A 19926-nucleotide genomic window follows, 5' to 3' on the forward strand; every position below is an offset into this window, starting at 1 on the left:
TGCCTCACAATATGAATCTTACATCAATACCACCAATAGTCAAAATAAGGGCAGTATTCCATTTCGTGGCCACAGGATCATTCCAATACACTGTGACAGTATCTGGTGGAATGTCACAACCAACTTTCAGTGGTGTGCTACAAGAAGTGCTTTCTTTAATGATGAGACACATCAACAGCTTAATTCAGTGTCCTATAAACCAGGATTTTGTGATGTGAAGGGGGATTTGTTTGCGTTGGGCCGCCATCCACGTGAGCATGGAGCAAATGATGGCACACATATTGCCTTAGTGCCAACACACACCAGTGAACAAGTGTAAAGCAATCGAAAGAAATTTCCATTCAATCAATGCACAAGTTGTCTTCTTACCAGATTTGTACATCAGAGTGTGTGGGCGTTTTCCTAGATGATCCCATGATTCCATTGTACTAAGGTACAGCAGCATACCCCTGCAAATGTACTAATTTGGACCTGAGAGGGCCTGGCGCGTTGGTAAGAACTATCTGCCATTATATTGTTTGGTTATTGTAAAACATAATTATCTAAAATTGTGTTACAATTTTTTGCTAATATTTTTTTTTATCCTATATAGGAGACTCAGCTTATCCTAACCGACCATGGTTGTTAGTACTGTTGAGTAATCAAAAAACGCCAGAGGAAATCCACTTCAATGCGGCCCATGGAAGAACGCGGAGTTAAGTGGAGCGGGCTCCTTAGGGCCAGATTTCAAAGTCTGTACAAGACCAGTGGAGCCCTCTTCTCACCAGATAAGGTGTGTAAAATCACCATGGCATGCTGCATGTTACACAACATTACCCTGCAACGGAACAACCAATACATTGCAAATGAAGAAGACCAAGAAGAGCCATTGATTGACGATGTTGAAGTGCCAAATGAAGATGATAGTGGTTAAGAGGAAGGAACTGACGTACGTCTAGATGTCATTGCCAGCTTCTTCACATGAGCGCAAGTATATAATTGCATCTAATGTAATGAGGATAAAAGTCTTTGCTGGATATTTTTTTGAAAGTCCAAGTAAAGTGACACCCAGGGGCGGACTAAGGAATGGCATCTTGGGGTTCAACACAGTAATCATGGCAAAAGTCGTCTCCATAATTGGTAGGGAAGGACTCACTGTCTGGTGGATACATTGCAGGATTAAGCTCTGACTCTGTTTGTATAGAGTGGGAAGGATACTGAAACTGTGCAGGTGACTGTGCTTGTGGTGGGCTTCGTTCCCTAGGCCCAGATTCTTTAGGAATTGGAAAGGCTCTCAGCTCTTCAGAGATTAACTCTTTGAAGAGCAGTGGCCTGTTTTTGGCATGGGACTAGCTTGGTGTTGTAGGTTGGAGTGGATGAGCTAAAATATGTCCGGTGACAGGGTCTATGTAGATTTCCCTCTGCCTGACACTGTACTCCCTCTGCTCTGCTTGTGGTTGAGACATCACTAGGCATCAAGGTTTGAGGTCAACTTCAGTGTCGACTTCGGCTCCAAAGCAGGCAGTTTTGATTCCTGTAACACAGATGAAGTTTCTTGATGTTGAGGCCATTCCTGCTCTCATGGATATGCTCCACTTGAGGTTGTACCCGGGGGGAGCCTCCCCGAAAGGTGCTGGCTTGGTGAAACAGATGTATTGTTTGTCCTAGGTGTATGGTGAAGAGAAGAATGTTCTCTTATGTCAGTCATTTGAGAAAACATATGCTGGGTTACGCTCCTCCTGACACCCGAAATACTGAAGGGGCCTCCTTTTTCTCCATCTGAATAAGTTACTTCAAAGTTTTTGATGCCGTACGTGGTGGATGGATCAAGAAAGCTATTGTATTTAATTCCATAGTTTGCTCACAGTTGCTAACTTCATTTTGCATTTGAAGGCTGGTGATCCAAACAGGAAGATTTCTCATGGTCTATCAGAAGACAGAGGTTGTGGACCCTCTGCTGGCCTGACCAATGGAACTTGTTATTACATTTAGGATATAACTAAAAGGGTTTATGCTACATAACCTACTACTTCCATGAGTCATCTTATATGACCTTCCCTCAAAATGTTGTCAAATTTGGTTCTTGAGATAAGAGTGTGAATTCCAGTACGTCGATGTCAAAGATTTCCCTTATGGAGTGTGAGGGCCCCAGAGCTCCGAAACCTACATAGAAACTCAATGTCGAAAAAATCCCAATTTGGGGTAGATACTGTGTCCTGGTACATTGTGGGTTTCAGGGGAAGGATCAAGAGACAGCTAAAACCAAAACCTCTACTTCCAAGAAACAAAAACTTGCAACATTGATGACAAGAGTGTACAGAAGAGTGTGATTTACTACAGCACAGACTGCAAACATGTTGCAAGATTAGTGTGATGTCCTGGGTAAAATATTACCTTATATAACAGAAACATGGGCTATTAAATCAGTGCTCAAACACACGTACAATAGATCAGTTATCTCTACAGTCTCTGAAATAAAGCTACTCTTCAGATAGATTATATAGATAAATAAGTTTACAAAACAGTTAAATGGTGCTCTTTCAAAGCCATTCATCTGCTACTTGGCTCGCAGCAAAGAACCTTTTAGCTGACCATGTTTCCAAATAAAGAGTAAAGGTAGTGTCAGGTTACATCTCAGATAAAGGAGAAAGAAATAAGTGAGCTCTCCAGAAAATCTGAAAACCTGTGTTAGAAAAATGACCACTTCCATAATATCCAATATTAAAAGGAAGATTTAGCCGTGATGCAAGAACATTTTTGCCATGAAATATTTCATTTACAGATAGTGAAGAGTAGTAGTACCACAAGGCAAGGGTAACAATAAAGGCTAAGAAGAAGCTGCAATTTAAACATTGACAAAGCTATTAGGTCTGCCCTTGGTAAGTGGGTGAATGCTTTTTTTTCTTTATACTTCTTATTGAGAGCATGCCACAAAATTAAATAGAAAAAAAACAAAAAAGGGAAAAAGAAAAAGGTCACTGCTCAAATGTGGTGGCCTAATATTATCAATAAAAAATATATATATTAATAGAACAGTATAAATGATTACTAGCATGCAGGTGTACTTGCAACAGCTGTTGAAAGCCTTTGTGACATTAATGCACATCATAGGAAAATATGATTCTTATTGGCACATGAGAAAGGCACTACTAGCTTTGAATTACTATATTTGATTTGATATTTTGTAAAGCGCTCATTTGCACGGAGTCGTCTTGGCGCTGGCTTCGAGCCCTGATTAACTGCTGTAAAGCACTGTCTTTAGAGATTTCCTAAAAGTCATAGGAGTCAATGTAGATTGAATTCTGAGGGGAAGTGTATTACAATGAAACTGCCGCCTCTCCAAGAGACTAATTTGTGCAAGGAAACCACTAGGTTTCTGGTGGTACTTGATCAAAGAGCTCTTCTTGGAGTACAATACATAAAAATCTCCTATAGGTAGATGGAACCAGTTCCACTGAAGGATTTGAATGTATGCATAAGACTTTATAAAAATAATTTTTTTTCACAGGGAGCCAATGTAATTCATTGCGACCAGAGTCACAGAGTGGAATTTACAGAGGTTCAGCAACATTTTGCAGCTGTTTTGCAACACATGTAGTTTACTAAAAAGGCCCTTTTGTAGATTTAAGTACAGGTCATTACAATAGTAAATACGGGAGAGAATTAATGCAATGACCACCGTCTTTAATAGCTCAAATGGAATAAAATATTTTTTATGATTTTTAGATAAAATAGGAGGAGGAGATGACTGCGGACATCTGATTCTCTATAAGTGACTCTATTGTCCAGAGTGAGGCCCAATTTTTTTACTTTTTGGGGAAACCGGCAGAGTCCCAAACTCTTGTGGTCACCAAGATGGGGACCAAAAGGAGGTGTCATGCCCGAACAGTATCACCTCTGTTTTCGAAGAGTTTAATTTAAGGCAATGATTGCCAATCCAATTACTGACAGCAAACATGCAATCTCAAAAGGTATCATCTAGTTTGCAATCTTAATTGGAAAATTATACTACTATATGTTTATTATCAGCGTTAGATACCAAGGAAAAACCAAATGATTTGATTAAAGCAGCCAGAGGAGTAATGTACAAATTAAAAAGTGTAGGATTTAAAGATGTGCCCAGTGGAACACCACAGGGCAACGTATATGGCTCAGATTCGAATTTGCCAAGAGCAACAGATTGTGGCCTGTTGGCCAAAAAAGAATGAAACATGGCCAAGGCAGTATTCTTAATCCCCATCTTCCTCAGCAGGTCGATCAAACAAGGATGATCGATCGTATCAAAGGTCTGCAGATAGGTCCAATAGGATAAGGGCCGCTCTGCTGCCCCTATCTTGTGTAGATCTAATTTCTTCAGTGGCCACAATAAGGGCTGTTTGCGTACTGTGACCATTTCTAAACCCAAACTGAGTCACATCTAGAAGATTGTTTAACTCGAAAAATGGTGTCAATTGCTTATTCATGAAGCACAGGGTCAGACTGATTTGCATATGGCCATGTCTGAACTGGAGTGGCGGAGTGAGCTAAAGAATGAAGATGGATCAGTTGATCAGTTGACTGGGGGTGAGTGCTTGCAATGTTCAACACTCCGTCCATCATCCCCTTTGGTTTTGCTAAATTGCTTATTCATGGCTTTGTCGGCCAATTTGGATAGAAATGGAAGCTCGGATATAGGGCAATAATTGGTAGTGTCTTGTGTATCTAGGCTGGATTTTTTTTAAGAGTGGTAGGACTGAGGCCTTTTTCCAAAGTGTTGGAAATACACCTGCTAAAAATATATTATTGAAAATTTTAGTGAGCTGTTGAGCAGTAATGTCTGGGATCAGCTGCATAATACATGGTGGACATGAATCAACTGGCGATCCAGATTTTGAAGTAAGAATTAGCTGTTCTACTTGTTCCACTGTTAAAGACAGAAATTCCTTAAACTCTGGATAGGCTTTCTCACTTGAGACCTCGGTACCTAGCAATTAGTAACTATTTAGGGTCTGAGCTGTGAATCCCTTGTAGATGTTCTGGACCTTATTATGAAAAAAAGTGGCTAGCGAGTTACAGAAAGCCCGATTGTGTTCCGTAGATTTTGTAGCTGGTGTCGAGGTAAGGTTTAAAACCATGCAGTAAAGCTCCTTAGTGGAGTTTTTCGCAAATTCAATTTTGTTTGTAAAATAATCTGATTTGGCCCTCGTAATAAGTATTTTGTTAGACATTCTTTATATTTTTCTTTATCAACTAAACTATATTCTTTCCTCCATACCCTTTCTTGTCTTTGGGAAAGCTGTTTACCAACTCAAAGACTTTCATTATACCAAGAGGCTGATAGAGTTGATATCTTGGGTACTTTGGATCTAACAGGCACTAGAGAGTTGATTGCGGATTGCAACCATTGTTCATAGTCTTTTGAAGCGGTTTCAGTGTCAGCCGTCAATGTTAACCTTGATTCAGATAGCAAAGACCCTAAATCAGATTCAAGTAATTTATGCCATGGATGACTAGTTTTAATATTACTACTAACTATTAGAGGAACTCTTCGGAAGGATTGAAACGGTAAACACTACAGCTTTATGATCTGACCAGATTAAGAGTTTCAATGATGTTGATGGTGAAAATACCATAGAGAGAGAGTGGCCAGCTAAGTGAGCTGGTCCCTCCAGGATCTGCTGTAGGAGATAACAAGACATAGGCGCACATGCATCAAGGTAATCATTTGCGATTACCAAATAGCACATTTTAAGGATTCACTATTTGGTAATCGCAAATGCCTATGCATGAAGGATTCGCAATTAATCTTGCGAATCCTTAACATTCCCATACAGGCCCATAGGAATGAATGGGAATGCATTCGCGATTAGCGATTATCAAATTGGTAATCGCAATTTGCGAATGCAAATCCAAGGGTGACTGGGGGCTTAAGGGCCCCCTGAGGCACCCCCCAAAAAAAGGCAAGTATGCTAATGTGTAGCACACACATGCCCAAAGAGCATGTGTGCGCTACATAGCGCATTGAAAACGCATTTTGTTTGCATTTTCCAATGCACGCACAAATTACTATCAACTTCAAGTTCATGGTAATTAGCATTTCCTAAATGCACACTCACATTTAGGAAATGCTACATACATCTCAAATAGGGAATCACAAATTGCGATTCCCTAAATGCAGTTGCAATTTAGGTAATCGCAAAAAATTACGATGACCTATTTTGCAAATGCAAAAAGGTACATGCATCAGAAAAGGCATTTTTCAAGTCGAAAACGGGCCGATTCCGCAAATCAGCCTGTTTGCAACCAGTAAAATGCTTGATGCTTGTGCCCCATAGTCTCTGAACGTTCCTCAGTGTCTTTGTCAAAGATCGTATCCAAGTGATAGTTAAAATCACCTAAACTGGTGAAATCTTGTTTTAGGGTACTTGTTTCTAGTATAGCATTCATTTCTTAAGAGAAGGTACATTTTGTTCCTGGTGGGCGGTACACCAGCAGCCCATTAAAGGATTGATTCTTTGTGATGTAACTGATGAGCATAAGATGGTAAACTTATTCTTCAGGATAATGGCCAGTCCGCCTCACCTCCTATGCAGTGGGATGAGCTGGTGCCCCACGTCGTATTCTCTTCTGGGTGAAAGTAAATATAAAAGACAGGTGAACAAACCAATGGATGAAAAGGGCTGACCCAAAGCTCTTCTATGTATAAATACTTGTATGAATTTTTTTATTTACAATTTTTTGATTTTACCAAGCAAGTGAGACATCTAAAGACGTCTCTAGGACTGACCTAAAAGAAAACCGTCTTTGTAGAGCATGGGGTATCACCCGTGAGGGTATCCAAGTGCTGGGCTCAGTAGAAAAGCCAGGTCTTGAGACTCTTCCTGAAGTCCTTCAGCGAACGTCATGTTCAAAGGTGGGGATGCAGGGCGTTCCAGGACTTGGCGGCAAGTTAGGAGAAGAAGGAGCAGCTCCCGCTGTGGCTATGGCGGATGCACGGTGTCAGTGCAAGTGAAGCAGGTTGAGGATAAGTCTGGCCTCTGCGTTCTATATCGTCTGGAGCCTTCTCATGAGTTCGGTGGTGGTTCATGTGTACAGTGCGTTGCTGTAGTCCAGGTGGCTGGTGATTAGGGCTTGTGTGACTGTTTTTCTCGAGCTTATCGGGAGCCATTTGAAGATTCTTCTGAGAATGTGCAGAGTGTGGAAGCAGGCAGAGGAGACTGTGTTGATCTTTTGTTTTATGCCGAGTTTGCTCTCCAGGATTATGCTGAGGTATCGGACGTGCTTTTTAGGTGTTGGGGTGGGTCCAAGTTCAGCGGGACACCAGGTGTCGTTCCACAGGGGCATATGGTTGCCAAAGATCAGCACTTCGGTCTTGTCCGTGTTGAGCTTTAGACAGTTGTCCTTCATCCAGGCTGCGAAGTTCTTCATGCAGTTGTGGAAGTTGGTAGTGGTGATGTCTGCTGAGAGTGAGAGGAATAGCTGGGTGTTGTAAGCGTAGGATATGATGTTGATATTGTGGGTTCTGACGATGCCGGCTAGAGGTGTCATGTAGGTGTTGAAGAGGGTGGGGCTGAGGAATTAACCTTGAGGGATGGCGCAGATGGTGCACATCAGTGTCACAAATAGAGGCAGTTTGTGAGAAAGGGGTGCACCTGTGAGACAACATTGTTATATTTCCTACAGGTACCCTGATATAGGCTCAGGTAGTAACCAGACCTTTCACCTATATTTCCCCTGCCATTACACTACATAATGGCTCTTGGTACTGACCTTTTACCTAGTTACAGTACTGCTTAAATGACGTGGGGTTTTCTCCAAAAACTAGCCTCATTCATTATGCATGAGGATTCTTGGAATCTTAGCAGGACTACCATCTCCTGCATAATAACTATGTATAAGGGTAATTCCTTCCGTCATCCTAGTCCGATATGACAATCAAGGTAGATCCCCTAAGGGTACCACTTTGGGTATATAAACACCATATCTTTGCTGAGGCAGGAAGAGAACGAGAAAGTCTTCCATGCTGACACACTGACGTGAGGCGCTGAGGTTCCTGCACGCAGACACTCCAGCTCGCAGTGGTCTGACATCCCTCACGGTCTCTCACTTCAGGTAATAGGGTTGGCTTTATCCAAGAGGAATTCTTGGCTCTACACCTACATACATGCTAGGTACATTTAGGTACATCTAGTTAGGGTTGCATCGTAAGAGTACACATTTTATTGTCATGTATTTTTATACCTGCCAGTATTCATTGTTTTCACACTACAGTAGGAATCTACCATCCTTTTAATCTGTTGGTGCTTATAATCATTTATATCTGTTTCTGTCCTAAGGTTGTTTCAGCACACCTATTTTACATTAGAATGACGCAAGTTCAATAAATGCTTATTGAAAACGTCCCCACCGTTAAATCTGTGTATCTCTCTGAGACAAAGTGAGCACGAGTGACTAAGCGAAAAGTACTGTACTGTTTCCATGATCTCTGATGGGACAGAGTGGTCATGTTCGATAGTTGCCAAGAACTATTCTCTCCTTGGTAAGAGGAGTTTACAGTGGCACTGCGAGCTAGCTGGTATACAGGCGAACATACCCGGTGGGGATGTCTGGAATCAGTCTAGACACCAGTCTCACAGTGTATGTTGTCTAAACGCACAGATCCAATATAGGTTTATAGGAACTACACAACAACATAAGCTACATTTCAGGCCTGAAAGAGCTGTGAGTCGAGATAAAAGTGAATAATTGGGTAGGGAAAATTATGGGCAGACTCATGAGTAAAGATGAATAGACCAAGGGAACTCAGTGTAACATGGCAAAGAGAAAATATGAAGACTTCACGGTCCAAAACATGACTTAAATACAAGAGTAGAAAAGAACCTTAAAAACATTTAACAAATTCTGCCTGAAAGCAAAACAATTACTAGCATGTGCAATCCAAAATGTATGCAGAAGGAAATGGAAACTGAAAACTCCACCAAGAATCTAGTTCCTTAATTCGATTGAGCAAATTAAGCACTTCTAAAACTACATACCTCAAGAAATAACTATACACACCAATATGACCATCTCGTTTAGTCTTAATCTGTGCTAAAAAGACAAAGAATACAAATTAATGTAAAATGTGAATTGTATACCAACAACAGATACATGGGAAAATGCTTGTGTGAATTCAGCAACTGTTCTGAAGTGTATTAAAGAGGGCAGAAATAAAACCATACTGGAGCAGCATTGCCATGGGATTTGACTCGCCATCACTTTACCTTCCTAAAGAGTCGCTGGCTGCCTCCACCAGCTGAGGTTGGGTAGTAAATGTAGACATTGTGGTCTTCTGCACTGACAGGCTTTTCTACAAATGGCTTAGGAAAAATTTCTCCATTCACCTCCACTTGGTCTTCTCCTTCCACAAGATTGCACTCTGAGGACAGATGTACAACAGGATTAGTATAAAATAAAAAAACAACATCAACTGCCACAAGGTCCCTCATTACGTGGTCAATGGTAATCCTGGAGGTAATACCCTTAAAAAAAAAAGTTGTTTATCCGTATGCCACTAGCGTTTGCATCTTTCATAGATTCACATACTATAATTATACCAGTGGCGTTTGAAAAAATATTAATTCATCGGCATTAAAGAACACACATATAATAAAATATTACATTTATTACAGTGCTATGTTTTTTAAAGAAATACGTGCCACTAACTTGAGGCCAAAAGGCAGCACTTTGACAAAAGACTGCTTGACAAGGATTTCATTTTTCTTATTACATTCGATGAGACTGCTGACAATAATTCCAAGAACAAATGTTTCAGTTCTTTTATTGTAGCAACAGTAATCTGTTTTCACTGCCCAATTATGCCTTAACAGAGAATGACTGACATATGTCACATTATTGAGGGACATATTCTTTTTTGTGATAGCAAATACACTGCAATTAAAGTTTCAGCTGTGGAAGATGCATTTTCGATGGTTAGAGGAACAATTTGCACTAGCCCATTTGGCCAGAGACAGCTACTGAAGTGTTGCCTTAGTCCAGTGGTTCTTAACCTGTGGTCCGCAGACACTTGGGGGTCTGCAACACCTACTCATGGGGTCCCCAACTGTTTGGGAAATGAAACAATATTAAAAAAAAGTACACATACATAAAAAAGGTACATTGAAAGTTTTAAAACATTCTGGAAATGTTAAGGAATTTGAAATTGAAAGTTAAACATTAAGTATCCTTATCTTGATTTGTAGGAGTAGCGCAACTACAACAAATGGAATCCAGTATGGACAATTGGTAGGCTTAACTGAAGCAGCACTTGTATATGCTGTCAAAAAGTAAACATGCAACAGGAGCAATAAATTCAAAGTGAGCTGTTAGAGTCTTGAATATTCATGAATGTCATAGTAACTATTTCCCAAACATACTATATTGAAACTGCACAGGAATGTCACCCTCTGCTGAACCCTGTTCTTTCCCTCCAGCATTCAAAACACATTTCATCAGAACCCGAGGACCATGTGAACGCCGTGTTCATGTAACGCTGCAAAGTACACATAAATAAATGAAGCACACCCAACGTACATCTTTTTCTTCCACAAATTACACAATGATCTCAATAAATATTAAAAATAACACAAATCGAACATCCGAATCCCATATAATCATACACATAATGGATAAAACATCATAAAGAGTCATATAACACTAATATAAATCTTAATACTAAATCAGGAAAAAAATGAGAAAGCTAGTCTGAACATAGTTATATAACTGAACCCCTTGCAATTTATTGGCTAGACGACGTACTCAGAAGTTCTGCAAAGAGGAGCTGGTCTAGCTCCACTGTCATCACTACCATTATCATGCTCTCCTTCACTCCTACTATGTTGATGACCTGATACGTTTTGTTGTTTATGAGACACTTTAACCAACTCTCCCGATTCCACCTTAACATCCTTTAATTTTGACAAACTATCTACATCACAACTAGGTCTCTGAATTAGCATTCATATTTCCTGACATTATTAATTCGGACTACATTCCCTATTTGAACCGTTACATCCTTTGTGCTTTTGTTGAAATCCAAGTAGACTTGGTTTTGACATGAGGTTCAGTGTCATTGACTTTTACCATGTTATCTAATTCACCAGCAGCCACATCTTCTTTTATTAATTGAAACATTGTAGGGAGCTGGCTCTTAATATAGTACACCAAAAAGAGGTATGCTGTGCAAAGAGTCCAGGTATCCCTTGTACATGGACAGGGGCTTGCTCTAGCAATCCCAAGGTGCTCTCTTAGGGGATAGTGTGGCCGAGCAGCCTTAGGCGTATCAAAGAGAGTGTTAACTACAGCACACACACAATCAATAAATGATGCACACAACTCAATAAGGAGACCCACACCAATATCTGTATCTTTATAAATTTGGCACCAAAATCATTACGATCAGGTAAGTACGTTCCGAGACAGAAATACTTATAGTTTTCAAAAGTCAACATAGTGCAATTTTTAGAGGCGGCAATGCTATCCTATTGAGGAAAAGCAAAATCGTGCATACCGTTCTTTACAGTGACTTACGAGACAAATTTCCTGGACTTCTGGTGAGTATGGAGCAAAATCCAAGGCAGCACCAACAGGTCACCTCAGGCAGCACTGGGGCAGCCGGGTGCAGAGGTGCAGTACAGCATTGGGTGCCCCGTTGAAGTCAATGGAGATCCTGTCGGTCACAAAGAGGCTGCAAGTTGGGACTAGGGAACCAGTTCGGCTGAACCTACAGGGAGCTCAGGTCTCACGATGCTCGGGAATGTGGGGACATCTTTGGTCCTCTTCTCCTCTGGCCGGGACGGTCGGTTGCAGAAGTGTCCTGAGGCGTCAGGTTTCTGTCACTGGAGACACTAGCATTAGAGGGGGCCTTCACAAAGAGACTGCAGGTGGTATCGAGAGGTACACAGCTAGGAAACCCAAGTTGGCTTCGAGGCTGTGGGATCTGGGGACTACCCTGGCACTGTTCACCCACTTCAACACAGGCAAGGGGGCACAGGTGCACAGGTGCAGTGGTACTTTCTGGTGTCGGGTTTTTGGCAGTACGGAGTCCTCGTAGCTCTTCTGGGGGGCCTGCAGGGGAGTAGCTCAGCTATTCCACTGGAGTTCCTGGGTCTTAGTTGAAGGCTGAAAGTCCTCCCAGGCTTTTGAAGGCACTGGCAGCTGCAGGAGGATTCGTCTTTGGCGCAAATGTCAAGGACAGCAGACAGGCCAGCAGGGTTGACGACAAGTCAGTGCGGGTCTTCAGGGCCGGACTGGGAACAGAAACCGGCCCTGGCAAACTGCTCAGCCATTCCCCCCTGGGATGAGGGGGAGTGCAGATGAGCAGTTTTTTTTAGAGGGCGTGTAGCGGGTGATTTTGTTACAGGGGGCAGATAGTGCTGGCACCCGGTATTAAAAACGGCCCCCCAGGGGCCCAAAACCGGCCCACCCTAGCGGCCTAAGAGGGAAATGCCTGGTGTGCACTATGGCCAGTCCGGCCCTGCTGGTCTTCTGTTATTGCGACTCTTCAGTGTCTGTCTTCTTCTTTCAGGTCATAGGATCTGATTTTCTGTTGCCAGGGGCTCCCCTATATACCAAATTTAGGGGCGTTAGGGGAGTCTGGAGTAGTAGCCAATGGGCTACTTACCCCTGGGGTCACTACACACCGTACACAACCACTTCCTGTGGGAAGTGGGCATAACTCTGTCCCAGAGTTCCTAATTCTAACATCATAAAGATAGCAGAATCTGAAATTTCGTGTCCACATCAAGTAGCCCACCTTGGGGGTGGGACTAGCCTGAGGGAGAACACGCCTCTCTGACAAATAATTTTCCCGCTTGTCCAGGTGCTAAATGAGCCCTGGTCAAGGGGGGTGGCATCCCTCTGAGGGAAGCCAGATCTGCAAACCAAAGGCGGCAGGCTCACTGAAGCCCCCTGCTTTGGAATGCAAATTTACAGGTCATTCTGCTGGAAGTGTGTGTAAAACACCCTCTGCCAGAGCAGACTTTGTTCCTGACCTCCTGAGAGCGCTGGCCCTCACCCCTGGGGGTAGAAACTCGTCTGTGTTGGCAGGCTGGTCAGGACTAGTAGTTGGTAGGTTTTCAGGGGGGCCCTCTAAGGTGCCCTCTGGGTGCCATGTACTAATAAATCAGATTGGGTTTACTAATACAAGATGTTTTATACCAAACATCTTTGGTTTCAGTGAAGCCATCATGTAGCTGGAGAACTTGTTTTCACCAGGGTCCAGCACAAGTCCTTAAAATGTCTTCCCTAGTCACTTGTACTTGCAGTAATTGGACTGGCCAGCACAGGGACATATCTGCTCATGCAGCTATGTCCACACATGCAGTACAGTGCACCCTGCCTTGGGCTGTAAGGCCCGCTGTAGGGGTGACATATATATTGAATGCAGTATCTGCAGGCATGACACAAAGAGCTATGTGCGATGTCACTTTTGTCTGTATCAAGACAAGCAGCCTGCAATGGCAGTCTGCATAAGTTGGGTGAGGGGTCCCTTAGGATGGCAGAATACATGCTGCAGCCCTTTGGGACCCTCTTTAGTACCCTTGTCCAAGGTACCTGGGGTACCGTTTACATGGGTGTTAAAGGTATTGTCAATTGGGAGAACAATTGTACAGTTTTTGGTAAAGAGATTTTGCACTGGAGGGCCCGATTAGCAGGAACCCAGTGCACCTCCTGTCAAAATTGTATTCAATACCATGCAAAACGTGGGGTTGACCATGCCAAAAAGAGGTCCTTCCCTACAAAGAAACACTTTTGAACACTGTTGCACTCCTCGCAGAAGCTCAAACAGAGAGCACTTGACGACCGAATTAGGTCAACACAGCACTGAGCGACTGGACCCAGGATCTCACATTTTTTCACCGAGGCCCTCAGAATGCATTCCCCCTGAACTCTACTAATTCGTTCTACCTGACCACTAGTCTGGAGGTGATATAGAGACCTTCTCAAATGTTTAATACCAACAGATGCTAGGAAATTCCCCATCTTGTAGGTCACAATTTGTACTCCATTATCCAAAAACAGAAATTGTAGTAGACCTTCCACGGCAAAGGATTTTTTCATAAACTCAATTAATTCCTTTGGTATTTGATTCTGACAAAAATGTCCCTCCTGACCATTTACAGTAATATTTGATTAACACTACAGTGAAGCACTGCTGTTCTTGCGAAGCATTAAATGAAACGACTAAGTTAACCCCTACCTCACAATTTCTACAAATCACACTGTTTTCACTAACACTTTCACTTGACTGTCTGATCCTAGCACCTAAATGTGGCACGCAGCTGCCGTTTCATCATAGTCATTTGTAAGTGCCCCACATGAGCATTAGATGTAATCTAAACTCTTGACTGCCCAGGTGGGATATATCAGTTTCCTTCATCAAAACACCATCTTCCACACACAACTTATCAGTTACCTTGACAAAACTACGCTTTCTTTTGGCTAGTCATAAATTACCAACTGTTGGATCAACTTCAGCAGTTGACCCTGCTTATACGCTTCTCTCCACGTATTTTCTAAGATGACATTTGACCTCTCTGCGTCTACTGCCGCAATCAAACATGAGTCAAAGCCACTTACTAATTCTTCTTTCTCTTCCTCATTCACATCATCAGCAATGGGAAAGTGCTACAAATAATCTGCTATACCATTTTTCCCCATGGGATGTGTTCAATTTCAAACTAATAATCGATAAATAGCCTTGCAATGCACGGCGTAAACGTCTAAATATTGTGAACCTCTTTCCCCACATATACGTCTGGAATTTTTCTACAGATAACCAACATGCTAAGAACTCTATTTCAATCAGCTAATGGTGCTGTTCAGGCACTTAATCATGAAACATACCCCACAATCAGATATTCTGTCTCTTTCCTTTACCACACTGCTGGCAGTCACATGACACAGCAAAGAATAATAAAAAAAACTCAAAGTTGTTCTTTCATCCACTAAAACAACTCAATAGCTCTACTGTGATCCACTCAAACACTTCTTGGCATTCTTTTCTCCACTCAAACTCAATAATTCTTTTTTGCAATTAAGTAAGACATTTGATGTGTGAACCATAATTCAGCATAAATGAAGAATAAAATTCACACAAGCCAAGGAAAGGATTTCAGACCAGCGTTGTTTGGACGAGGTGTATCTTGAACAGTGTTCACCAACTGACCATCCATATTATGCCCCAAATAGTCAACTTAGTCTTTGCAGCAAGGTAAGCTGATGCCGGAGGATGTAGCCAACAATCCAATATGGCGGACGAGAGGTGAGCAAGCTCCAAATGCAGCCCACTGAATCAGTCGCAATTTGTGCTGTTAACTGCAGCTGAGTGCCAGGACTGCTGAGGTGACCGCTCTGTGGGGGGAGCCCTGCAGAGGAGACAAGACCAGGTGGCGTGGGCTCAAAGAGCGGAGAAGCAGCTGACTGCGTGGAGCACTGTGTGCCCCACGGAGGCCAATTGGTACCTGGCGGAGGCACAGTGAGGAATTTGGGACCTGATGTGGGTGCTGCCCCCTCCTTGCCACTTTGAGAAGAGGCAGGAGGGTGGAGAAAGCCCGGTCGCGGTGGTGCTGGCTCCTAAGGACACACGGTGTGACTGCTGGCCGGAGTGTGAGGGCTTGGAGGAGAGCAAGGGAAATGCAGAGTGGGCCAACAACTGCTGACCGACTGCAGGAGGGAGAACAAGTTTGCGGGGCCTATGGCCAACCTCATTACAAGGTATCAGGAAGTGGGGGCAGATGGACTGGGAGGGTGGGAATGGCACCGGGAGACCCCAGGGGAATAAGGCAAGAAAAACAGGAGTAAATTGGGGACCTGAGGAACCACGTAGGCTGCTCGTGCCTACCCGGAATTTAGGGGTACTGGCAGGCCTTGATCGGACAGTGGAGGGAGTGCCCTACTCCAATCTTCGTCCCCCCTCTAAAATCTCACCCATAGTCGGTGAGCCGCAAATGCAAACCGGGAGGTGTTTGCTCTGCTGGGGCTGCTCGTTCCATCCTGGAGGAAGGTGAATGCTACTCTTCAGGGGTCAGGCGGGCCAGAAGAACGAACCAGGAACATGCTGGTGGTTCTCCTCCTCTCTCTCTCTCTGGGGTGGGGAGCGGTACTGCCTGGGCACCCAAACATGGGGAAAAGGTGAGCTGCGACAAACCCCTGCCGACCAAGGTGTCCCACAATGGGAATGGCATACTCAGATGAGTCCATGCCAGCACTGATGCCCTCTGATATACCAATTTTAACAGCGATTGGAGAGTTTCGAGTAGCACCAGAGGCTAAAGTCTATACCTTGGCCATTGACCTGAATATACTGAGGGATGATAAAAAAAAAACTGAGCAACAGACTATGTCAAAAAGTTGCACCTAGTTGCACCTTGCTACCCTATATCTTGTGTGAGTAACATTTGTCTGGCAGTAGTATAGGATAGATTATTCTATGTTGTAGCATATTCTTCCTGTTGACCTCGTGTGAGAGTTACACAGGGATGTGTGCCATGTCACCCTTCATTTTGCTCTGCACCAAAACACACAGCCTGCAATGGCAGTGTGTGTATGTTGAGGTACAGGGCCCCTAAGGGTGGCACAATTTGTGCTGCAGTCCTTAGAGGCCTTCCCTGGTCACAGTGCCCTTGGTATTCATGGTACCTTTCACAAGGGACTTACATGTGACCAGAAAGTTGCCAACTGGGTTTGCACTAGTACAGTTTTAGGGGAAAGAACATAGGCCCTGCTTACCTGGTTGGCAGGACCCAAGGGCACACTTAGTCAACGAGCATCAACTTCAGGCAAAAAGTAGGAGGTAACCATGCAAAAAGGGGCACTTTCCTACAACCACTACTATTGGTCGTGACAAAGCGCCGTGGATCCGCTCAGGACCATCAGGCGCGAAACATGTTGACCTGATTACACTATTTTGATTTATTCACAGTCTTTGGTCTTTTTAATCCTGCTAGCAGAATCTCCACATTACTATCTACTAGGTATCTCCTAGACACTTGTGTTCCTCACTCCCTTACATACTACCACCCCACACTTTCATAACACCCTCACACTAACAACCTCCATCATACAGAATAAACAACAAAAGATCTCTGCCAAAGCGACCCTTCGTAGGGCCAACAGGGATTTGCAGTGCGGGCCTGACGAGAAGCAATGCCTCAGTGATGAAGTATGACATCCTTAGGGGTGTGTGAGGGTAACAAGAAATCATCTGTAGGATTCCGTTTGGTTCTTTCATTTCTGAGATTCGTCCTTCCTTCTATTCGATTCCCTCCTACATCTTGACGGGAACAGTACTTTCTTGGTTGAAATAACAATTGCTTTCAGAGCCTGCGTACTAGACCTTTATCTGCTCCTAGCCTCCCTCTTCTTTTTGTTTTGATTTGTATAGCGCAGACATAACCAAAAGACAGTAAAGCGATGTAGATGGTCAACATGACTTGGCTGGCAGCTAGGGAATGACTAGGCTCCATTGCACTTCCTTTTCCACTATCCCTATTGAACCTAATGCGCTTTCCTTTCTGCAAGTAACATGCAGTTTCTTCTTTTTCTTCTCCCTCCAATGACCAGATGTTGTCTTGCCATCTGCATCTATGTGCTATCCCATGTCACCTTCTGTTTCACACTTGGAATTTCACTCAATGTCACCTCTCCCTACTATCCCTTTGCCAACAGCTCACCCTCCCAGTCTATGTTTACTTGTCACATTTCAGACATTCCTTGAGCCTCTGTCATTACTTTCTCCTCCTCTTCTATCCCCTAGTTTCACTACTGCTCAGTCCACTCTTCTCTGTGTTACTCTCTTTCTTTTCTGCTCATGTACTCTCCTCTCAGGCCTGCCTCTGGCTCTCATCTGTGCACTGAAGGTACCAATATATGTGGCTCTAACAAGCTCAGGTTGTGCCACTAGAAGCTCTTTTCACTGGAGCTGGATTCTGCAAAGTATTTGGAGGAACATAAGAGCATGCATTTTCAAGTTCTTTTGACATAAGTAGTTATAATAAAACAGGTACTAAAGTAACCACTCATGGCAAAGGACAAGTACAGAAGGCAGTCAATGTTTTCGTTCCAAGAATGAAGCATGCTGAAAATATCTGAGTATTAGACATGCGTGTAGAACAACTTGAAGACACCAGAGTCTTCAAAATGTAACAACCTCATTGCACAGCACATGCTACAAAGCAAAGGACTGAATATGGCAAATGAGGCCAATACCTTTTAATTATTGTCATACCTTTTCTACTTTAATTGTCGAAAAGATCATTAAGCACTGCATTCTGCTCCTAAAGAATAAAAATGACTTCAGATTATTCAGTCTCGGAATTTCCATTCTTGTTTTGGCAGCTTACACATCCCTAAGCATGCCATGTACTTCCTGTCTTGACTACTCTAGAGCACTACTTGTCACCAGTGAAGGTATCCAAGCGCTGGTACAGTCTAGTTAATTAGTTGAATAGCCAGGTCTTCAGGGAATTTTGGAACTTTGGAAGAGATGAGGAGGTGTGTAGATGAAATGGTAGTTTGTTCCATATCTTCTCTGCTGGGTAGGAGAAGGAGTCACCTCCACACCTGCTACGTCAGATGCAGGAGGTGAGGGTTAGAGAAAGGGACGCGGAGCAGAGGTGTCTGGTGAGCTGGTGGATGTTCAGGCAGTGGTTTAAGTAGATGGGTCTGCAATTGTGTAGGGCTTTGTATGCACAGGTCAGGAATTTGAACTGGCATCTTTTCTGTACAGGGAGCCAGTGGAGTTCCCGGACGTAGGGGGCGATGTCGGTTCATCTAGGGACATCTAGGACGAGTCTGGCTTCGGTGTTCTGTATGGTCTGTAGTCGTCAGAAGAGGTGATCTGCAATCCCTGCATAGTGAGCATTGCTGTAGTCCAGTCGACTGGAGATGGCCTGGGTGATGGTAAAACTTGAGGCTTTGGGGTAGCAATTAGAACGTCTTTCAAAGCATGTGGAGGATGAAGAAGCAGGAGAAGGAGATAGAGTTGACCTGAGTTGTCATGATTAGCTTGATGTCCAGAATGACGCCTAGGTTCTTAGTGTGGTCAGTTGGGGTAGGAGTAGGCCTGAGTTCTGAGGGCCACCAGAATGTGCCCCATGGGAGCTTTTGTTTCTGAAAATTAGTACCTCTCTCTTGTCAGTATTGAGCTTCAGGCAGTTTTCCTTTATAGAGTTGGTGACGTCTGTCATGCATTTGCAGAAGTTGGTGTTGGTGGTGTCTTTGGTGAGGCAGTGGATGTTGTGTGTCGTGGAGTAGGATATAATGTTGAGTCAGTGGGTTTAGGCGATGCTGGCCAGAGGTGTCATATAAGTGTTCTATAGGGTGGGGCTGAGCGAGGATCCTTGGGGTACTACACAGCTGATTTCCTTGGAGGTGAAGGGGGGGAAGTTGGATGATTTGCGACCTTCCGGTGAGGAAAGAGGCGATCCATTTGAGAGCAGATCCTTGGATGCCTATGTTGTTCAGCCTTGTGATGAGTGTGTGGTGGGAGACCATGTGGAAGGCTGCCTAGAGGTCTAGGAGGATCAGAGTCACAGTCTCTCCTCGGTCGAGTACAGCTCGGATGTCCTCAGTAGCCATGATGAGGGCTGTCTCAGTGCTGTGTTTGCTACAGAATCCAGATAGGAAGGAGTCTAGCAGGAGATGTGAGGAGAGTTGTTTGTTGTTGTCTTTTTTCAATACTTTGTCTGGGAACGAGAGCAGGGAGATCGGTCGGTAGTTGTTGAGTTCACTGGGGACTGCCAATTGTTTTTTTTGTAGGGTGTGGACTTCTGGGTGTTTCCAGTCCTCGGGCAAAGTGGCTGTGGCAATTGAGGTGTTGAACAAGGTGGTGAGTACATGACTGATTCTGGCTTTGCCTAGGTTGAAAATGTGGTGAGGCATGGGTCGGTTGGGGCTCATGAGTGGACAGAGTTCATGATAGAGGCA

General features: G+C 43.6%; 1 protein-coding gene across 17 annotated transcripts in view; it reads right to left on the reverse strand.

Annotated features, from left to right (window-relative positions):
- The window catches only part of PPIP5K1 (diphosphoinositol pentakisphosphate kinase 1), a 1768598-nt gene that overhangs the window by 1233175 nt on the left and 515497 nt on the right, over positions 1–19926 (reverse strand). For all 17 annotated transcript variants that reach the window (XM_085644342.1, XM_085644333.1, XM_085644343.1 and 14 more), the window contains one exon: positions 9222–9376. In XM_085644342.1, coding sequence (XP_085500468.1) covers positions 9222–9376 — 155 coding nt within the window. The remainder of the gene's footprint in view (positions 1–9221; positions 9377–19926) is intronic.

The sequence above is a fragment of the Triturus cristatus genome, chromosome 3_1 (genome assembly GCF_964204655.1).
Source record: "Triturus cristatus chromosome 3_1, aTriCri1.1, whole genome shotgun sequence".
NCBI lineage: Eukaryota > Metazoa > Chordata > Amphibia > Caudata > Salamandridae > Triturus > Triturus cristatus.